The 23,186-nt window shown below is 45.6% G+C and overlaps 2 protein-coding genes across 2 annotated transcripts in view; both read right to left on the bottom strand.

The window, feature by feature from the left end:
* Positions 1–12: 12 nt before the first annotated feature.
* Positions 13–8,954, bottom strand: rad51 (RAD51 recombinase). Its single transcript, XM_080024092.1, has 10 exons — positions 8,901–8,954; positions 5,627–5,713; positions 4,887–5,024; positions 4,366–4,483; positions 3,771–3,862; positions 3,053–3,147; positions 2,494–2,607; positions 1,712–1,841; positions 1,282–1,403; positions 13–457 (listed from the first exon to the last, which is right to left on the bottom strand). Exons 2-10 carry the CDS (start codon positions 5,708–5,710, stop codon positions 334–336), a joined length of 1,017 nt encoding a protein of 338 aa, XP_079880218.1. The 5' UTR covers positions 5,711–5,713; positions 8,901–8,954; the 3' UTR covers positions 13–333.
* A 528-nt stretch (positions 8,955–9,482) lies between these two features.
* Positions 9,483–23,186, bottom strand: part of cenpe (centromere protein E) — a 30,841-nt gene continuing 17,137 nt past the window's right edge. Inside the window, exons 30-41 of the mRNA XM_080023965.1 lie at positions 20,876–22,735; positions 20,414–20,614; positions 19,864–20,073; positions 17,876–18,097; positions 16,812–16,951; positions 16,560–16,593; positions 14,928–15,092; positions 13,651–13,763; positions 11,839–11,936; positions 11,288–11,423; positions 10,394–10,746; positions 9,483–9,647 (exon numbers count right to left, since the gene is read on the bottom strand). Of these exons, the coding sequence (XP_079880091.1) occupies positions 9,571–9,647; positions 10,394–10,746; positions 11,288–11,423; positions 11,839–11,936; positions 13,651–13,763; positions 14,928–15,092; positions 16,560–16,593; positions 16,812–16,951; positions 17,876–18,097; positions 19,864–20,073; positions 20,414–20,614; positions 20,876–22,735 (3,609 nt within the window). The 3' untranslated portion in view covers positions 9,483–9,570. The remainder of the gene's footprint in view (positions 9,648–10,393; positions 10,747–11,287; positions 11,424–11,838; positions 11,937–13,650; positions 13,764–14,927; positions 15,093–16,559; positions 16,594–16,811; positions 16,952–17,875; positions 18,098–19,863; positions 20,074–20,413; positions 20,615–20,875; positions 22,736–23,186) is intronic.

The following is a 23,186-nucleotide window of genomic DNA, read 5'->3' as shown; positions in this document are numbered from 1 at the left end:
TTTTAAACACAAAACAATAAAACAAATTTTAATTTTCAAAGGCGTGTGTGTATATACAGACAAAGATTTGTTTTACAGAAGAAACACAGGAGTAAGAAAGCAAATGAGACCAACAGAAATATCAGATATTCTCACAAAATATTTGAGAAGGTTTTAGTGATGGACGCCGAGGTCCCGCTCAGTAAAGGTGTCTGTGCTGCGTCCGGCCCCCAGGACGCGCTCGACACTTTAACGTCTGAAATAATAAGTTAACCCCCGAGGAGACGCTAAAGTTCTCAGAGCAGCGACGCACCTGAGGGGGCGCAGGCCCTGAGCGGCTGCACCGGCCCCGCCTCAGTCCTTGGCGTCTCCCACGCCGTCGGGGTTGATGGCAAACATGGCCTCGGCCTCCGGGAGGCAGGGGGAGTCGTAGATCTTGCAGATCCTCGTCTCGCCGCGACCTTTCCTCAGGTACAACCTGGAAGAGGAGGCCGACGCCCAAATCAATGCCAAAACAACGTGAAACACATTGAAACTGAGCTGTGAGAACCTGCCAACACCCAGAAACAGAAATATCTTCACTTCCTGCTTCTTAAATAGTTAAAGCTCGAAAGGATTTTATTTTGTGAAATATTTCCAAATGAAAGCATCAACATCACACGACAGTGAGACTGAGCGTCTGTACTGGATAGTACACGAGCAGGAAGTGATGCGGTTTACTCATTAGATTGTTGATAAAAAGCAGCCTGCGTCTTAGCGCCCCCCCCCCCCACAGTGTCAAAATCAACAATGTCATTGTTGTGGTAACTGAACTGTAATGACGTCCGTATATGCAGCTGTACTATCATGTGAGCGTGATCAGATCAGAATCTGCAGGTCAGACTTAAAAAATACAATTAATAAATCAGGAATCTGAATGGACCAAGAAAATGTCAAACGGTGCATCTCTAGTTGATAAACATGTTCAGTACCTTTACCAGATGATGCATTTCAAGGAGTATATCCTCATGAATGTATATCCTATTTATAGTATTACTATATGAATGTTGTTACTGTATATAGTATTACTACATGAATGTACACTGTATATAGTATTACTTTATGAATGTGTATACTGAATATATTTAGCCATAATAACTAGCATACGATGTGCTTCTCCTCGTTGAGAGACCCTACGGTGTAAATAACTGATGGAGTAATTAGCTGCAGTACCTCCATCACCACACACTCCCTGTCTCACTGTTGTGGTACGCAAAATATTTTCCCACGGTTGTCAAGTCTGAGGCAGACAGGTAGACAGACCGTGTCGTGGAGGCGTGGGCCAGGATGTTTCCTCCGATCGGCTTCTTGGGATCAGCGGAGAACATGGCGGCTCCGTCCACCTGGGCCACCACCTGGTTGGAGATCACCACGGCAACGCCAAACTGGAAACAGTGAAGGACGTCGCTTGTAACCTCATCCACTCAGTGTCATACGCTGCTTCCCAAAACCGGTCAATCCATGAAGTTGTTTCCTTTTTTATGTCCAGACAAATTCCTAAAATGCATTCAGCCTGGTCTGTTTGGCCTTTTCCCTCCAACAGAGCAGCCACGCCCCAATCCTCCCCAGCCACGCCCCAATCCTCCCCAGCCACGCCCCAATCCTCCCCAGCCACACCCTAATCGTCCATTTCCTGGATTTCCATATTTTAGACCCCTTTTTTTTTTTGACTTTTGAAAGAAGCGCTGGGCACCTCGTCGGCGAGCCTCAGCAGCATCCTCAGGAAGCGTCCCAGGTGCCCCTGCCGGGCCGACAGCTCCCCCCGTCCAGAGTAGTCCGTCCTGTAGAGCGCTGTGGCGCTGTCCACGATCAGCAGGGCGTAGCTGCACGGGGAGGGAGGTGTTGAGACATGATCACAGAGCCTGTCAATAACCCACCGCCCCGGCTACGTCAGGCGAAAATCGGAGCGCGGCCTCCGGAGAGATATGGCGCTCACGGACGAAGCCAGGTTCACGCTGGGCCGCAGTGCACACCAGCACCACCCGGTGGACACCACCTGAAGGTGTTTCAACAACCAGTACTCACTGGGTGTCGCTGACTCAGGCTGGGGCTAATGTTGCCCTCTAGTGGACACCAGGTAAAAGTGCACATGGGGAGTACGTGAGTGAGCAGAGGGGGATAGCGGGAGAGTTAGCCACACCATGCTAACAAACAATAAAGTTTAAATACAAAGAGACACATCAACAGTTTTGCACATTCCATGTTCAACTAAATATGTAATTGTTGAGTTTATATTCAATTTAAATGAGTTTAATAAACTCGAATCAGCTGGTTGTTATCGAGCCTTTATGTACACACACACACACACACACACACACAAAAGCAGACTTAAGAATTTAATCCAAAAATCTAAATACACAAGGAACTCAAATTCTGCGGCTTTCCCAAACCCCTGGAAACGTGCGTCACATTGCAGAGAGCACACAGGGACTCCCCACAGTGTTATTGTTAAATAACATGAGCAGTGGGACTGACCGGGACTCAGCCATCATGGCGGACGCCTGGTACAGCAGCTGCGTCTGGTGGTCGGTGTTGAACGCTCGGGCGTACGCCACGTTGTCCAGGACGTCGCTGCCCACCAGCCCGTACCTAACACACACACACACACACACACACACACACACACACACACACACACACACACACACACACACACACACACACACACACACACACACACACACACACACACACACACACACACACACACCTTGAGACGAGGCTCTGCATCAGACTCAGGCTCATGGTGGTGTTTGGGAAATGACAGGTTCTCAACGTCTCCAAGTTTTACAAAATTGTGCAAAAATAATGTTGGGTTCCACTTGGAAAAGGTTTTTAAATCAGCACCAAGTACTTGCTGACTGTACGTTTTTGAGTATCTGATACTTATCTATCTTTTAAGTACATTTTCAAGTACCTCTACTGTTGAGTTTCACACCTTCAACTTACATTTGTATTTGTATATTGTTATAAAGTACCACAGCTCCACCTGTGGTGTTGAACTTCACTTCAGTTAAAGCATCGTAGTACTCACCTCTCTGCCACCGCCAGCAGCCGCTCCGGGCGGAACGTTCCCTCCGTGTCGATGTACATGGCTTTACCTTCACCTCCACCCTGGTCAATGGGGAGCTGGGGGGGAAACACCACCCGAGACCAACAGCATCAGATCCACTTTGGTGAAAAACTCAAACCAGCAGGACAGATTCACAACCTATGGGCTCTGACTTGTTCCTATTTCGTTTTTAAAGTACTACATTTAACACTTTCTATTGTAATTGCTCATACTTTGTTGTGGCATTTGATCCAAAATATTGAACCAAGTAGTTTATATCTCATGCGTTGCCGGGCAGAAAATACATTCTTTCTGGACTTAAGAGGAGATAGGTGAATGCTATTTTCCTTTTGGTATTTTTGGCTCAAACCGGGGGTCTCAAACCGCTGGTCAAGACAATTGAACACATCGCAGTAGTTTATAATATACTGTGAAATCTTGACGCAAATTCATTTTAAAACCACAATGTTTAATCCACATGATTTTAACTAATTATGTTTCCAGAATATAAAACAATGCACGACATGAGAAAAAAAGGTACTTTGAGTTTGAGGACCCTGTTTTAAAGCATTATGACTCACTCAGAATATGTGGTATAAAACAAAGTTGGAATTGAAAAGTTTGGTTTGGGAGCTGCCATCAAAGCCAGGTTATGACTTTTAGTTTCCACCGGAAACACGGTGACGGGTTTGAATCCCACCTGACAGGTGACGGCCAGAGTGTGACACAGCTGAGTCTTCCCCGTCCTGAACTCCCCAAACATCTCTGTGATGGAGCCCGTCTCGATGCCTCCTGCAAGAAGCCACAAACAAGGAGCTCAGCACAGAAAGGCTGGAGTGACGGAGGTGTAGAGATGGAGTTGCGGAGGTAGAGAGGGTGGAGGTGTTTCTACATCTCATCTTTGTGTCTTAAAGGGGCCTATGATGCAAAAGTCACTTTTTCACTGCTTGTGCACCTCCACCTGGGTCTGTGATGGAACTACTAACACCGAGTGGAATGAGCCTCAGTCAGTAGGTTGTGAGGTGTCTGCTTCAACGTGGTGAAACAGCCGTTCAGCTGTGCTGCCCTGAGCCACGTCACTAAGGGTTTCATTCTGTTTAGAACAGCCCTCCATCCCAGTAACTCAAAGAAATCTGGTGGCTCCTCCCACAACAGCCGTTTTGTAACACCACCTTTTGGAGGCATGTTACAATGGCTGGAATGTATAATGTAGTATATTTTCTGGTGGTATTTTCAGCAAAAAACTCAGCATGTCTTGGGACCCCAGAGGCAGGGGCCCCTTAGGCAGCACGGACCCTGCAGCAGCTTGTCCAGCTCCTTGGAGCCCGTGGAGATCTGGATGATCTCCGCTCTCCGCTGGTGGAACTCCGTGGCCGTGGTGAAGCCCATGGGCACCAGCTTGGCGGCTTCACCCTGAGGAGGAAGAACTGAAGCTGAAAGGTGGAGCTCTGCTGGTGGAGCAGGACGCACACAAGCAGACTGTCTCTAAGTCTCAGCAGTTTTCAGTCCGCCTGGAAGACTTCAAATACTGTGTCAAAGTAACCAGGACGACGTGGTACGCCTTAGTACACACACTACGCTGGTGTGAGTATCCCATCATGCATTGCAACACGTCACAGGGACAACTAGACTAGGGGTTCCTGAACCTTCTTTATGGAAAGGCCGACAAGGCAGACTAGGTTCTGGGTGAGGACGCTCCCCACCCAAAGAACTTAAAAACAAAATGTTGTTCACAGAAAGTTCACAGTTCAAAGAAAAAAGTTACTAAGTACACACACACACACACACACACACACACACACACACACAGTTTTACCAGTATTTTGTCGGCTTTGGCCTCGCTGATGCCCTTGATGTTGACCAGCTCCTTCTTGGGGGCGTAGGCCACGGCCTCGATGGTGTGGAAGCCAGCGTCCTCCAGCTTCTTAATGTCACTGCCGCTGACGCCACATTGCTGTATACACACATAATTATAATAATAAATAATATTTAGGAAAGATATATATGTGTGATTATGCAATTAGACAGTGTTGGTTGCAATTTAAACCTTTTAGATAGTTTCATTACTTTCAACCATTTGTCTTAAACACTAGATCATGGTGGCACTTGACAGTACAGGATTTAAATATTTAACATTTCTCCCGTAGGAAATCACAGGGAAACGTCATTCTCATCACATCATTAAATATGATTTGAAATGTGCCGGGAATGACAGAACCTTGGTTTTTGGCCGATAAGGACACAGGACTTTGCATTATGTGGAGCGGCTTGTGTTGTAGAAACATGACACCAAATATAACTGACACGCGCGTACACACACACACACACACACACACACACACACACACACACACACACACACACACACACACACACACACACACACACACACACACACACACACACACACACACACACACACACACACACACACACACAAATAAATAAATAAATACACACACACACACACACACACATATAAATACATACATATACACACACACGTATAAGATGTCATAGTATTGATTCCAGTGGGAACATATTTTTGTCACCCACCTCCAGTCTGCTGAGTGGCTGTGGTCCAAAGCTCTCCTCCTCCACCACCTCCGCCTCCACCCGGGCCTCGCTCCTCATCGCCATGGCCTGGAAGGGAAGAGCACCTGGCGTGAGGGGGGAAGATGACCTCCACACATCAAATTAAACCTAGAATCCTTCATCACAGCACAGTTACAAGTGTTGCACAAGCTCCGCATAGAAGCCACAGCGTCACTGCTGATTCTTAACATTCCTCCAAATCAAGGAGCCTGACCCTGCATGAGGCCACAGCCCATCTGACAAGTTTCAGCCTTTTGTCTCTTCTCTGTTTAGGGAGACAACCGCAAAACTGGGATAAAAAAAAAACAGTCATTGTTGGAATTCATGAACTAAACTGTAAATGAAACAGAGAAGTTAAACTTCTGCTCATTTTACCAGGGAGCCCACGTTGAGGACAACCACCCTCGTCTCACCCCAACCCCTCCAGAAGAAGCACTTGGGGGAGGAAGGAATCCCCCTCCCAGGACGGCCATGCTGCACCTCCAGCCACTGAACACGCTTGTAAACATTACCAAACTACTCGTCATGAGTAACTAAGTACAAGTACTTTCAGATCCTTTTCCACTACATTTCAATGCACACCTCAACACCAACTGCCAAATGTTACTGAAAACTGTAATCAGGATAAACAGGGAAATGGTGCAGCTCCTGTTTATATAGTTAATATTAATGTATATACTTTAAGAACATTTAACAGCTCCTGTTTATATAGTTAATATTAATGTATATACTTTAAGAACATTTAACAGCTCTTGTTTATATAGTTAATAATAATGTATATACTTTAAGAACATTTAACAGCTCCTGTTTATATAGTTAATAATAATGTATATACTTTAAGAACATTTAACAGCTCCTGTTTATATAGTTAATAATAATGTATATACTTTAAGAACATTTAACAGCTCTTGTTTATATAGTTAATAATAATGTATATACTTTAAGAACATTTAACAGCTCTTGTTTATATAGTTAATAATAATGTATATACTTTAAGAACATGTAACAGCTCTTGTTTATATAGTTAATAATAATGTATATACTTTAAGAACATGTAACAGCTCTTGTTTATATAGTTAATAATAATGTATATACTTTAAGAACATGTAACAGCTCTTGTTTATATAGTTAATAATAATGTATATACTTTAAGAACATGTAACAGCTCTTGTTTATATAGTTAATAATAATGTATATACTTTAAGAACATGTAACAGCTCTTGTTTATATAGTTAATAATAATGTATATACTTTAAGAACATGTAACAGCTCTTGTTTATATAGTTAATAATAATGTATATACTTTAAGAACATGTAACAGCTCTTGTTTATATAGTTAATAATAATGTATATACTTTAAGAACATTTAACAGCTCCTGTTTATATAGTTAATAATAATGTATATACTTTAAGAACATTTAACAGCTCCTGTTTATATAGTTAATAATAATGTATATACTTTAAGAACATGTAACAGCTCTTGTTTATATAGTTAATAATAATGTATATACTTTAAGAACATTTAACAGCTCCTGTTTATATAGTTAATAATAATGTATATACTTTAAGAACATTTAACAGCTCCTGTTTATATAGTTAATAATAATGTATATACTTTAAGAACATTTAACAGCTCCTGTTTATATAGTTAATAATAATGTATATACTTTAAGAACATGTAACAGCTCTTGTTTATATAGTTAATAATAATGTATATACTTTAAGAACATTTAACAGCTCTTGTTTATATAGTTAATAATAATGTATATACTTTAAGAACATTTAACAGCTCCTGTTTATATAGTTAATAATAATGTATATACTTTAAGAACATTTAACAGCTCCTGTTTATATAGTTAATAATAATGTATATACTTTGACTCCGGTAGAAATGTCAACGTGTGGTACTTTCACATTTACTGCAGTACTTATGTGTCTTTGTTTATTTTTTTGAGTATTTTTACTTTTACTCAAGTGAAAGCTCTGAGTACTTCTTCCATCATTTTTAAATGGACACTACATTTCCCACAGCAGGTCAACTACACCCGAAGGTTCAGATAGTTAACCAGTTAACTACGACGGAGGGCTGACCAGTGGGTTATCTGGACACAAAATAAACCAGTTAACTATCAGTTAACCGCCAGGGTGGGTTAACCAACTGAAGCCGTTAACAGTAAATAAACCAGTTAACTAGCAGGGTGGGTTAACCAACTGAAGCAGTTAACACTAATGAACCAGTTAACTAGCAGGGTGGGTTAACCAACTGAAGCAGTTAACACTAATGAACCAGTTAACTATCAGGGTGGGTTAACCAACTGAAGCCGTTAACAGTAAATAAACCAGTTAACTATCAGGGTGGGTTAACCAACTGAAGCAGTTAACAATAAATAAATCAGTTAACTATCAGGATGGGTTAACCAACTGAAGCAGTTAACACTAATGAACCAGTTAACTAGCAGGGTGGGTTAACCAACTGAAGCAGTTTACACTAAATAAACCAGTTAACTATCAGGGTGGGTTAACCAACTGAAGCAGTTAACAGTAAATAAACCAGTTAACTATCAGGGTGGATTAACCAACTGAAGCAGTTAACACTAATGAACCAGTTAACTATCAGGGTGGGTTAACCAACTGAAGCAGTTAACAATAAATAAACCAGTTAACTATCAGGGTGGGTTAACCAACTGAAGCAGTTAACACTAATGAACCAGTTAACTATCAGAGTGGGTTAACCAACTGAAGCAGTTAAGACTAAATAAACCAGTTAACTATCAGGGTGGGTTAACCAACTGGAGCAGTTAAGACTAAATAAACTAGTAAACTATCAGGGTGGGTTAACCAACTGAAGCAGTTAACACTAAATTAACCAGTTAACTATCAGTTAACCGTCAAGGTGGGTTAAACAGTTGAACCAGTAAATGCTAAATGCAGCCGTTAACCAGCAATTAACCACCAGGGTGGGTTAACCAGTTGAACAAGTTAACGCTAGATACGCCTGTTAACCACCAGTTAACCACTAGTTTACCGCTAGTTACACTAACTAACCGGTGTTCAGTGAGCGAGCTTAGCATACTAAGCTAGTTGGTCAGGTGACGATGCTGCTGGGTCACTGACACCCAGTTGAACTGGTAGTTCCTGACAGTAACCTACACGGGCCTTGAAATGAAGGCTGCGTGTTTCAGTTACACGTCTAAATAACAACTATAACGTCACAACACGTCACATGAACACCAACCTGCTTCCTCGGCTCAGGATACCAAGTTCCCGCGCGCCGCGAGCCTGGCGTTACGTGACAACGCGATGACGTCAGCGCCGGTGTCCCGATTGGTCCACAAGAGCACGTGGCGCGGCGGGTGGAGGGGAAGCGCAACTCCGTCCGGCCAATCAGAGGGCGGAGGGCGCGGCCGCGTCATGAGATGGGCGCGTCTGCGAGCATGCGCAGTTGGGTGGGAGCAGCCGGAGCGTTTGGGTCCGTGAGACGTGGCCGAGCGGCGCTGGAGGGAAGAGCATTTATGGTCATTTCAAACGGTTTTCTTGGTGCCATTTGAGTGACTTGTATTCATGTAAAGAACTTTGAGCTGCGTGTTGCTGTATGAAAGGTGCAATACCAATATGACTTACTAGTAGTATACTATATTGTGTGTTATCACCGGGTGCGTTGCATTACATTTCACTGCATATATGTATGAAAGTATGTATATGTATGTGACAAATAAAAATCTTGAATCTAGTATTTCCTTGCTGGACTCAAATGATTCACTTCCCGTGAGACAGTCATTGAGAAGGCATTTTAAGAACCAAGACGGCACTCAGGCTGCAGTTGAGGAACATTTTATTGAAACATTAAAAATGACAAACAAACACACAAACTAAAACATTCACGTAAGCCAGGGGCGCTCGCAGCATCACTGTGTTTTGCAGAGGTCCTTCTGCTGGGGAGAGAGGGGCCACTGCTCCTGCACGTCCACACCGTCTGCAGCATCTACGAGACAACACCACCTTTAAACGTTAATACGGATGAAAAGGCATTTGGTTTTTTTCCCCCCTAAAGGAAGCAGACCCAGATGGGGGTACAACAAATCAGCCACAAGATCGTCAGAGCTGGAGCTCATTAGTTCTGATTTGGTTCTGAGTTGATGGGATACTGCTGACTTGGGTGTGAAACCCCTTGAGACTGGACTGTGATATAAACTTGACTCAGCAAACTGCAGTTCAAAGTGAAAACTATGGAAGAGAGGACGCATGTTAAATCTATAATGTGTATTTAATTTTTCTTAACCACTCTTCACAGCTTGACCAGAAAAGTGGCCTGAAATTAGATAGAATTGGAAAGATTTGGGACTTTGAAGTGCCGACAACATTTGCTTTTTATTATTCTTTTTTTTAAGAAATCTGGAAGTTTTGCAGAAAAAAACAACCCAAAAAACAACAACAACATAATAAAAGAGGTCTTCACACAGCGACCACAGAAACCTCAGGTGACCGTGAGCAGCAGAATATTAACTTCCACTGGTGTTCTGCAGAACTTCCACACCACATCACCACCTTCGAACCCTGCACAGTGCACATCTGCCCCGTTAAACCCAGTTAAATACCCTTCTACTCCTCGTGGGGTTCAGACGGGGGCACAAGCAACCTCTGATGGGGGAGACAGGCTCAGTGAAATGAGTTTCACATTTTGTGAGAAAACAACCAAGGATTATAAAGCCCAAAAAAACAAGGACACACCTGGAGGATGGCCGAGGGCGGAGTTATCAAAAAACTGTTTGGGCAGGATCCTGGAAAGCAGCTGGGAGCCACCGTCACTGTTGACGAATTCGCTCTTTGGGGAGTGGAAGAAAGATTGATTTTGTGAATCCCAGAGTTTCCTGGGAGACCCCGGGAGCTTCTTGGGAGAAGCCATCTGTGTCGCTCCCAAGAACTTCTTGGGCGAGCTGAGGACGGAGGTCTCCACGTTCAACGGGAGGCGCCTCTTCAGCGGACTGCAGGCGGTTGACGGGGCGTCCATCTTGCTCTTTTCCTTGAGCTTCACGGCTCTGGCCTTCCACTTGGAGGTCTCCTCCCGCTGCTCGGACACCAGGCTGTTCAAGGGAGCAGAGCTTAGAAACAACCTCAAGATAAAATGTCCAAGCGCTGCAGGGCCCGACACTAACTAGTTGCCAAGCCTGCAGAATTTGCCGAATTTCAATCATTTTATAATTGAGTGAAAATTATCCTCTTTAGTTATAATCCATATTTCAATATTCTCACTTGTTTCACACTTTGAGTAAATCAATGCACCAGGAAAACTAATTTTCCTTGGTAAAAGTTTTAAAAACACAGAGGCATGCAGCGCAACATATGAAAAGAAGTGCACCAGGCAGTTGACAATAGCCCAAATCTGGTTGCCCCAGGAAACTGGGAAACCATTATCGCCAGGCCGTGCTTTGTGATGGTAAGTTATGGTAAGGTACTGAAACCACTTTGACACTGAATAAATCTGAATGAATCATGGATCTCCAACACGAGCCCTACAAACATGTCCGACACTCACTTCCTGTTGTTTTCTTTAACCAACACACCGAGCCAAGCTCAGTGACACTCGAGAATCAGAACGTACTGCTCTGATGGTTCTGCCGTTACCTTTCCAAATGTTCAGTTTTCTTGTGAAGCTGCTTGACTTCCTCCTCCAGTTTGCTTTTCTCCAGCTGGATGCTACACTGCACGAAGCGAGCGCGAGGCTCCGTCAGCCGGCTGTACAGGTCCGCTCCCTCCAGGACTGCAGCAAAAAATGACATTGACATGAAATGAGAACACAGTGAGTTCAGAGGAAACGTCAGCTTATCAAGTCCCAGGGCCCTGTTGGGGAAAAAAACAACAAAACAACGTAACGTCAGCGGAACAACGTAAGCATTTGTTTAAAATCCTGTTGTTTCTTTGTATGTATGAACCTGTCAGGGACCTCATTGCCGGTCTTTGTGTGGATGAGTAGGAAGAGTATTTCAATTTCAGATGAATGATTTTGAGGAACTTAAAAAAAGAAAATTGGAAAGGCAAATAAAACGGAAAATTAAGCAAATGTTCCTCTGGTAACAGTGGTTACAGCAGCTTGTGTTTCATGGTTTTTAGACACGTCTGGTTTATCATTTCACAGAAGCTCTTCTTCTTATCTCCAATCTAACTGCTGAACTCACAGGACTCGTCTCCGTGCTGCTGCAGCTTCCTCAGGTTCTCCTTCAGCTTCCTAACAGCTTCCTCCTTGATGTTCAGCAGAGCGTTGGTTCTCTCAACCCTGGAACACAGGAGCCGCCGGTCAGAACCCTCTGGTCCAAGCCACCAGGTTAGTTCTGCTGGATCCACTCAGCAGCAGTGACTGGCAGGAATCTCAGGATAACATCTGATATCCATTCAATTCCATATTGTTGACATTGGCATTTTACACATCATAAGAAGCACCACCAACTTTTCAGTTTCTCATCTGACCTGCATTATAAAAACATGTCGTGGAACAAATTCATTTGAATTAAACGGGATACAACTGAACAGGGTGTGTAACACCTTCTCCTATTCAACACCTACAGGTGAACCGTGGTTAACAGTATACAGTAGAAATCCACCGGATGTGTTGGTGCAGCGCAGCGTGCAGTCAGTGCTGCTTCCTATCGAATCCACGGTTGCAGCTACACCCACGTCACCTGTGAGGGGGACCACGTGGAGCTGCCAAGCATTTCTCTATTTTCACCAGAGGTGGATGTTCTTTTAACTGCGTGCGGCTACGCAGCCTCTTGCATAGAAACAAGATAAAAGGACAGAAATGTTTTAGTAAAGAGTGAATCAATCAAGGTGTCCAGTGGGAAAATAACCTCTGGGACGGGCGCGTCTCTCTTTATCACCAACTTCTCTTCAGACACTCTCTTCCACATATTGTGGTGTCGGATCGTTCATGAATGATCCGGTTCTTTTGTACAAATGAAGGAGCAGAGTCTCGCTGGGTGAGGAGCCCTTCCTTTTTTTTGTCAAGTTTTACAGTTTTATGTTGTGTTGTTTGTTTGTTTAAGTTGCCGTCTCCTGCCGCCAGCAAATGTTTCCCCTCCATGAAGAGATATCCTAAGCTCCTCCCTCGCTGGGAGGTGCCCCGTCTGAAAAGTAGCGCACCCACTGTCACATCAGGTTCACAAAGTGAAGGCACCACACATTGATCTGACTGAGCTTTTATTCTACTATTATTATTTATGTGTGAAAAATACTGTGTCAGAATTGGGGGCGTGGTCGAGCGGTCTGGGAGGCGAGGGGAAGTCAGTGTGGTAGACTGACGCTCCCTGCCTCTGTGCCAGCTGTGGCCAATTGAATGACTGGCCAGTCACAGCAGCTGGGAAGATTTCTTATATGTCTGTTGTCTTGCAGGGACCGCGCGGGAGCACTCTGAGGGAGTCCCGGTTGAAACCCGTCCAGCAAAGTTGTATATTCACTGTACGATCCTCACTCGAACTTTTCTGATGAAACTGAGTGGAATAAAACTCCGCTAAAGCCCGTGTCACACGTCCTTGGGGAGAACCTGGGTAGCGAACGTGCTACATACTGTTTATACCTGTTCTACACAAAAATAACTATAGTACTGGTTTCGTTATTTATTTTTTTTAATGGTGAAACATTTAAATATTTATAAAGAAATAATTAATGCAGATTAATATCTGAATTATCCGCCATCCTGGACACCTCCCCTCCAATCAGATGAAGTTATACAAATGATAACAACCACCTTTAACCCCGTCTCCTATGTGTTACACTAGTTATTTATAAAAGACTACTATAAAACATTTTTTCACCATTTAAACTTTTTTTTTAATTTTTTTATTTTCTTAAATATTAAGAAACTATACCATGGCCCCAGAACAGCGATGCATACCGAACCATGAGCCCACTGTACCGTTGCATCCAGACTAATTAATAAAAATAAAATGTAATTTTCATTTCCTCTGTATTACTCTTTAAACAAGGTTTCTTACTCGTCCTGGTGCTTGGTGGAGGCGGAGGCCAGCGCCACCTCCAGCTTTATCACTTGGTCCCTCAGCTTCTCCAGCTCCACAGCACTGGGTGAGGCGTTCCTCCTGGCGTATTCCTGAACCACCACACCAAGGAGTAAACAGAGCAGATTTAGGAAAAACAGCTGAGCAGGATGAGGGCGTGGCATCAAGAGATGATTCATTTTGTCTAACAGCGCCTTTGTGTTTTGCTGCTCCTCATAAGGATATCGCACAGTTTCAACTCTACCTTCAAGGTCGAATTCAGACTTTTCAAAGACATGGTTTCATGTCCAAACTCTGATAGGAAACTGATTATTTATGGCCATCAGCCCTTATGTACAGATAATTTTTTTTTGTGCGTTTCATAACAGAGAAATCAAACTCTGACTCTCTCTCTTTGGAATCATCTTCTTCTTTGGGCTGCTCCCGTTAGGGGTGGCCACAGTGGATCATCTGCCTCAAATATCTTGTGTTCTGTGCATCTTCCTCCCTGACACCACCCGCCTGCATGTCCTCCCTCAGCACCTCCATCAAGCTTCTCTTTGGCTTCCTCTTTTCCTCTTGCCTGGCAGCTCCACCCTCAGCCTCCTTCTCCCAATGTAACTCTCATGTCTCCTCCACACGTGTCCAAACCATCTCAATCTGGCCTCTCTCACTTTTCCACCAAACGGTCCAACCTGAGCTGTCCCTCTAATGTCCTCATTCTTAATCCTGTCCTTGTCCCTCCCAATGAAAACCTCCACATCCTCAACTCTGCCACCTCCACTTCATCCACCTGCCTTTTAGTCAGTGCTACCGCCTCTAAACCGTACAACATGTACACCTTCCCTTCGCTCTTGCTGGAACCCTTCTGTCACAGATCACTCCGGACATTCTTCTCCACCTGCTCCACCCTGCCTGTACTCTCTTCTCCACCTCTCTCCCGCACTCTCCACCGCTTTGGATGGTCGACCCCAAGTACTTAAACTCATCTGTCTTCTCCACCTCCACTCCTTGCATTCTCAGCTTTTCGCCGCCCTCCCTCCCATTCAGGCACATGTATTCTGTATTACTCTTGCTGACTTAATGCATGCCTCCACTTCTCCAGGCTCTATTTTCCATCTTTGAAATAACATTCAAAAACTTCACGACTCTGTAGAAATTCGAGAAACCGTTGTAGGCCCTTGTTGCATCCTCGATACATCCATATACGGTGATATATTGTTGTACTGTGATATATTGATACACTGTGATATATTGATCTGTATGTCCACACTGACCTCTGACTCCCTCAGCTTGGACTTGAGCGTCTGGATGGAGCTCTCCTTCTCCTCCACCTGAGCACAGGCGTCTTGCAGTTCTGTCTGCAGCAGCTGGGTGGCGCGCTTCTGGTTGGAGGCTTGGACCTGCAGCTCGTGCGTCTGCTCCACCTGGGCGCACGCGGCCTGAGAAGTACAAGCACAATGAGGTTCAAAACAACAGGTCGCTCACAGGATGCAGGGAACGGGATGCTATGAGATGCATTTCAGCAATCAAATCAGGCAAAAACGATGGTGTCGTCATGTAAATATTAATCTAATTATAAAAGAAGGAATCTGTCTGTATGTCCTTCTATTATCTACAGACAAACATTCGTCTGATCTACTTCACACTTGGCGGGTGTATCCCTGGGGACCCAAGGACGTGCAGTGTTGAATTTGGTGCAATTTGGACACGCACAACATTGATACTTTCAATAAACAGCGAGCCAGCGGGGGGGGGGGGGGGGGCTTCAGGGCTCTGCTACTTAAGCAGGATGTAAACTTAAAAAGACGTGAGAAAAGATGATGGAACCACCGGAGAACATGTCCCAGAACAACATCAGCAGGATTCTCAATAAGAACTCTGCAATGAAAGAAGTACAAACTCAACAGTGGTATTGATTTAGAGCAAGATTATAAAAATAAAAAACTGTGAAATCAAACTCAATGTCATTTATTGACAGCACCCATATTTCCTCAAAAACGTGACCAGGGCTTTTATTTCCCCTCAACTGCCGTACATCTAAAATAAACTTGGATTATTTGTTTTGTTGGAGGGCATGGGATGCACGGTGGATCAGAGATCCCTCTCTCTCTACTACACAATCCACTGTCCTGATCCAAGGAACCTCCCTGCGTTTAAAATGTTCGTATCATACAAGTCGAAACGAAGGGAAAAAAATACCACACACACACACACACACACACACACACACACACACACACACACACACACACACACACACACACACACACACACACACACACACACACACACACTCGTTGACCCGGGAAATGGAGGGGCTTGAACTCCGTCCCCTGCCATGGCACAACAGCATTTGGACCAATCACAACAAGGGGAGGTCTCAGAACAAGAAACAACATTTGCCTTTGGGGCTTGCGTTGAGAACACCACAAGAACCCAGATCACCGGGTCAATTTCTCATCTTGATCTGAACACGTCTTTTTGGTCAAAATTTTTATTTTTATTTTTTTAAGTGTACCTCCACCTTGAGTCGCAGAGTGTTTCACATTCACATTTTGTTAAACTGTGCCATTAATGTGCTGCTCAAAACTTGTGGCGGGGGGGCATCTGGCCGGTTCTGGTATGGCAGGCCTCGCCTTTGCGTTGGGTGGGTATGGGGGCCCCTGTATGTGTGCGCTTCGTAGTGCAGGTTCTCCTCATGCTCTCTGGTACCCCTTCCCACTGGGCCAAAACCCAGTAACACCCGCTTACACCCAGCATTTGTCATTAGTGGGAAAGGTAAGACCCAGGTTTCAGTGCAAGGTCAAATGATCCTGCAATAGACAGGTTTTTAAATCGACTCCACCTCTGATCGGCTCTGATGTAAACATGACGCCGGGTCGACCCGCTCATTTTGGCCCCTTTACCTGTGACATACTACGCACATTGAAGGTCCGGACGCTGGTGTGTAAGACAGGAATATCCGTGCAACTCTATAATATATTTGTAATAAGATATTTTGAAATATGTCAAATTCAGGACATTTTGCCCAGTTATCAAAAAATGTGGTGTTGGCATATAAAACTGCATTGTTACACGAACGTTCTCACACATTTTAGTGATTTCTAAATATCACATATTGAATTGTTTAAAATCACTAAACAGATTACAAGTGCTACTTGAGTTCCTCCTTGGAGTGCTGCAGCTGCAGGGCCATGCACTGGTTTTCCTGCAGCAGCTGCAGCTCCGTCTTCAGGGCAGGGTCACCGAGCGCCTGCAGCAAGGTGGCGCTCTTGCGCTTCTCATCCTCCAGCAGATCCTGGTCCGGTGGAGGCGCTGCTCAAGGTCGCTGCTCACTGCCAAGTCCTGGTCCAGGAACAGCTGCACCATCAAGAAAGGAGAACTTGGTTTATCCTGCATGTTTCATGAGGCAGTTTGTGGCGGACCAAGGGGCGTGGTCAGGCCACGGCTGCAGACCGCAGCACGGCTTCCCTCCTGTGGCCACACGGCTGTCCCAACCGGCAGAAATAGCGCACAAGTGGCACAGATTGGTCCTTTTCGGGACAGGGAGCTTTCTCAATGTTTTTCTGTCTTGCAGGCTTGGGGCTCATCAGACATCCAGGAGCCAGTGAAGCCATCATCCTCCTGTGCCCTGATTGATTGTTACCATTATTCTTTATTGTTTTAGTCAGCGAGACTTTAAGAAAAGCTGTTGGCGCCCCAGTGCCAGAAAGATGTCTCTCCCACACAGTCAAATAGAAACGTACATATACCATTTTCCACCACACAAACAATTTCTCTCTCAGAGAGAGAGAGAGAGAGAGAGAGAGAGAGAGAGAGAGAGAGAGAGAGAGAGAGAGAGAGAGAGAGAGAGAGAGAGAGAGAGAGAGAGAGAGAGAGAGAGAGAGAGAGAGAGAGAGAGAGAGAGAGAGAGAGAGAGGAGAGAGAGAGAGAGAGAGAGAGAGAGAGAGATGAGAGAGAGAGAGAGAGAGAGAGAGAGAGAGAGAGAGAGAGAGAGAAAGTTGCAGATGTGTCTCAATCAAAACCCTGTATATTCTACATTTATTTTCTACAGCAAAACCAGCTCTTTTATTCCAACAGTTCCAAGTGTTTTATTCCTTCCAGTAAGTTTAAAGCAGTGGTTAAAGATCTTAAAGCTAAAAAACCATACATTTTCCCGGTCAGTCAGCTGTTGAACCACTAGTTTTGGTTTCTATCTAAATATCACCATCTGCAATCTAACAATCCAACCTGATAAGCCGTCCTGTTGGCCTCCTCCACCGAGCTGCAGGCGGCTCAGCTCGGCGCTCAGGACGCTCTCCAGCGCTGGGAGGTCCAGCGGCTGCTTGGAACACACCGCTGTCAACCGCTCGTTGTACCGCTCCTTCTCCACCTGCTCCTCAGACACGCTGAGCGGGAACGCCGACAACTTCTCCCCGAGTTTCTCCAGAAGCCTGGTCATGTTCTGTAACCCCAGCATCGCATCACACCGTTACACACCAGGCACAGTAATACACAATGGGGGACATATTCATGTTGTAATGCAACAAGCGAGATACTGAATGTTCTCTTTGAAAAACGCATTATGGGTACATTAGGGGCTAAAAGGAGCTCCTTTACACAGCACCATGTTGTCTCATACTGTATAGTAATGTAAAATACTAGTACTTCACTGTAAACGATGATTGTTAAAAACAGCTTTAAGAGTTAGTAGAGGTGTAAGAAAATATTGTTACATTCAAGAAACAATTCTTTGTCTACCAATATTTTCCTACAACCCTAGTCGTCATAAATACCGTATTTTCGCGACTATAAGGCGCATATAAACGTCTTTTTTTTTTTCCTCAAAATGTGCGGCGCGCCCTATAGTGCGGTGCGCCCTATGTGTGTTGTTACTGCGGACGTTGTTGAGACCACCATGAGAACGTTAAAGGGGGAAGTGTGGGCGTGGATTGTGTATAAAAGAACAGGTATGTGCTTTATGCAGAACATTGTTGTCTTAACAACCCTTAAAATGGCAAAGAGACACACCTATGAAGCACAGTTTAAACTGAAGGCTATCAGCTACGCAGAGGAACATGGAAATCGAGCAGCCGCGAGAGAATTCAAGATTAATGAATCGATGGTTCGCAAGTGGAGGAAGATGGAAAACGAACTCCGACAGGTGAAGAAGACGCAGCTGAGTTTCCGCGGACATAAGGCGAGGTGGCCCGAGTTGGAGGAAAGACTCGAGCGGTGGATCATCGAGCAAAGAACGAGTGGGGCGAGCGTTTCGACGGTCACTGTTCGACTAAAAGCAGTAACGCTAGCGGAAGAAATGAAAATTGAACATTTTCAAGGAGGTCCGTCGTGGTGCTTTCGTTTTATGAAACGGTGCCATTTTTCCATCCGGACCAGGACTACAGTAGCGCAGCAACGTCCGGCGGATTATAATGAAAAGCTGGCGAGCTTCCACTCCTACTGCAGCAAACACATCGCCGACAAACGCATCCAGCCAAGCCACATCACCAACATGGACGAGGTGCCGCTCACTTTCGACATCCCGGTGCATCACACGGTGGAGAAGAAGGGGACCAGCACGGTAGCAATGTGGTGGCGGTAGCGGTGTGAACCGGCCGTTCAAAGTAAGGCTGCGAGCGGCGTGGGAGCGATGGATGACCGACGGAGACCACAGTTTCACGAAAAGTGGAAGGCAGCGCCGGGCAAGTTACGCCACAGTTTGTGGATGGATTGTAGATGCTTGGGCTAACGTGTCTGCTGGCACTGTTGTTCGAGCTTTCGCAAAAGCCGGCATCATTTCCGAGGAGCCGCACGGCACGGAAAGTGACTCTGACAGCGAAGAAGGGGAAACCGGCATGTCTGATTTAGCGCAGCTGTTTAATTCAGAAACAGAGGATGATGACTTCGATGGGATTGATTAATACTTTGTAATAAATACATGAATAAAGCACAAACATACTCAGTTTTGCTCCCGCTCTATTTTTAAATACGCAGTAGAGGTATTTAAACGTAGTAGAGGATATGTACCGGTATATAAAACCCGCGCCCAATAATCCGGTGCGCCTTATGTGTGTGTTAAATACAGTAATGGCACACATAACTGAGACTGCGCCTTTTAGTACGGTGCGCCTTATGGTCGTGAAAATACGGTAACTGTAAAAAGAGCATTTTTGTCCTTGTACTACAGTCTCAGAGTGTTGTGGTGAATTTAATTTGTCTGGAGGTGTTCACCTGGAGGTGGTGCTCTCTCTGCTCCAGCAGCTCCGCCAGCCTGCGTTCCCACACCACGTGCAGGTTCTCTCCTCCCATGGAGCTGCCGGAGTTCTGGGCTCTGCAGAGCAGCAGGTCCTGCAGCCGCCGCTCCTCGAACACGGCCAGCTCCCCCAGCAGCAGATCCTGGAAATTCCGCCGGACGTCCAGAGCGTCGCTCCGCAGCAGCATCTGGATAGAGGATAACAACGCAGTTTAACTATGTACAGTAGGTAAAACTGTCGGAAGATGAACCAAAACAGCAGACCAGTGGAGGAATAACTGTCGTAGGAGTTATCTACATACTTTATATTGACATTTTACATTTCCACTGGAAAAAGGTAAAAAGTGTGTATTAATGAAATGAAAGTCCTGAAGATATTTTTCCATATTCCTAAAAACATTATATTAAAAGAAATATGTATCACCATTACTGATGGATAGTTTACCAGTAATATGACAAAATAAATATCCAAAAAGAAAAATTAAATGCTGAAAGAATGTCTGGACACAGGACAAACAGAGCACTTACAGCGGTCTTGTCGAGCGTCTGCAGGTTGTGCATGGTCCGCAAGCACACAGCGCTGTACACTTTGACTATGTGTTTGGGAAGCGACAGCAGGAGCTGGTGCATGGTGGCTTGTGGTAGCGCTGAGACCTCGGCTAGAGGATCCACGCTACCGCTGCAACGGGAGCAGTCCTCAGCCAGGAGCTGGAACCTGCTCAAGGCCTCCTGTAGGGAGGGTAACATCTTTTTACTTTGCATTACAGAAAAATATAGTATTGCAATAACAAATACCAAAATCTAAAACGTTCCATTCCACAGGTCACCAAAGTTGTTCTAATGTTTTTGATGATAATTAAAGATTGATTGATTGATAAACTGTCTTTAATGCAATGGTATAAATCCAATCTGTTGTACGGATCTTACTGAAAGCACAAGTTAACGGGAAATAAATCGTATCTAACATTATCTGAAGACAAAAAACTGCACCTGAAGCTGCAGAGTCGAGTCCTGGAGTCTGGAGTCCGATGTTCTGGGATGCTCTGGGCGCTCCTCCAGCTGAGCTGTGAGCTGGTTCTTCTCCTGGGTCAGAGCTTCCAGGATCTTCTGCTGCTGGTTCTTCTCGAACCTCAGAGCCTCCTGTAACTCCTGCTGTTGATTCTTCTCTTGGGTCAGAGCCTCCAGGATCTCTTGCTGCTGGTTCCTCTCCTCCCTCAGAGCCTCCAGGATCTCTTGCTGCTGGTTCCTCTCCTCCCTCAGAGCCCCCTGGATCTCCTGCTGCTGGTTCTTCTCCTGGGTCAGAGTCTCCACAGTCTCCTGCTGCTTGTTCTTTTCCTGGGTCAGAGCCTCCAGGATCTCATGCTGCTGGTTCCTCTCCTCCCTCAGAACCTCCAGGATCTCCTGCTGTTGGATCTTCTCCTGGGTCAGAGCCTCCAGGATCTCCTGCTGCTGGTTCTTCTCTTGAGTCAGCGCCTCCAGGATCTCCTGTTGATGGTTCTTCTCTTGGGTCAGAGTCTCCACAGTCTCCTGCTGCTTGTTATTCTCCTGGGTCAGAGCCTCCAGGATCTCTTGCTGCTGGTTCCTCTCCTCCCTCAGGTCCTCCAGGATCTCCTGCTGTTGGATCTTCTCCTGGGTCAGAGCCTCCAGGACCTCCTGCTGCTGGTTGTTCTCTTGGGTCAGAGTCTCCACAATCTCCTGCTGCTTGATCTTCTCCTGGGTCAGAGTCTCCACAGTCTCCTGCTGCTTGTTATTCTCCTGGGTCAGAGCCTCCAGGATCTCCGGCTGCTGGTTCCTCTCCTCCCGCAGAACCTCCAGGATCTCCTGCTGTTGGAACTTCTCCTGGGTCAGAGCCTCCAGGACCTCCTGCTGCTGGATCTTCTCCTGGGTCAGAGTCTCTACAGTCTTTTGCTGCTTGTTATTCTCCTGGGTGAGAGCCTCCAGGATCTCTTGCTGCTGGTTCCTCTCCTCCCGCAGAACCTCCAGGATCTCCTGCTGTTGGAACTTCTCCTGGGTCAGAGCCTCCAGGACCTCCTGCTGCTGGATCTTCTCCTGGGTCAGAGTCTCTACAGTCTTTTGCTGCTTGTTATTCTCCTGGGTGAGAGTCTCCAGGATCTCTTTCTGCTGGTTCTTCTCCTGCCTCAGAGTCTCCAGGATCTCCTGCGGCTGGTTCTTCTCCTGGGTCAGAGCCTCAAGGATCTCTTGCTGCAGGTTCCTCTTCTCCCTCAGATCCTCCAGGATCTCCTGCTGTTGGATCCTCTCCTGGGTCAGAGCCTCCAGGACCTCCTGCTGCAGGTTCTTCTCTTGGTTCAGAGCCTCCAGGATCTCCTGCTGATGGTTCTTCTCTTGGGTCAGAGTCTCCACAATCTCCTGCTGCTTGATCTTCTCCTGGGTAAGACTCTCCACAGTCTCCTGCTGCTTGTTATTCTCCTGGGTCAGAGCCTCCAGGATCTCTTGCTGCTGGTTCCTCTCCTCCCGCAGAACCTCCAAGATCTCCTGCTGTTGGATCCTCTCCTGGGTCAGAGCCTCCAGGACCTCCTGTTGATGGTTCTTCTCTTGGTTCAGAGCCTCCAGGATCTCCTGCTGATGGTTCTTCTCTTGGGTCAGAGTCTCCACAATCTCCTGCTGCTTGTTATTCTCCTGGGTCAGAGTCTCCAGGACCTCCTGCTGCTGGTTCTTCTCTTGCCTCAGAGCCTCCAGGATCTCTGCACTATCCTTAAATTCAATGTTGAGCTGGCTGTGCCGCTTTGTAATGCTCTCTAACTGTTCCTCAAGACACTTGACCTGAAACAGATTCTGTTCCTCCTTCACAGACTGCAGCTCAAAGCCTAGAGGCTGGATGTCACCGTGGACCTGAAGACAAACACAAATCTGTACTTCCAGCAAGTCCCAAACACACGAAGGAAGTGTCATGGATTTAAGATTCATCAGTAGCAGCTATACACCGATCAGCCACAACCCTAACACCACAAGCCAGGAGCTGAAATCTGCTCATGGCCTCCTGTAGGGAGAGTAACATCTTTTTACCTAGCATTACAGAATAGTTTTGATGTTTACATTACATTTTCATTTAGCAGACGCTTTTATCCAAAGCGACTTACAATTATTCAAACACCGACGGACGCAGCCATCAGGAGCAATTAGGGGTTAAGTGTCTTGCTCAAGGACACTACAGCATGCTAGCAGGAGGAGCCTGGGATCCAACCAGCAACCTTTAGATCACTAGACCACCAGCTCTACCGCCTGAGCTACCACCCCCCGTTTATGTAAAACACGCCATTCACCAAAGTTGTTCTAGTGTTTT

The sequence above is a fragment of the Zeus faber genome (assembly GCF_960531495.2).
Source record: "Zeus faber genome assembly, chromosome: 2".
NCBI lineage: Eukaryota > Metazoa > Chordata > Actinopteri > Zeiformes > Zeidae > Zeus > Zeus faber.
This window is presented reverse-complemented; position numbering and strand designations above follow the sequence as displayed.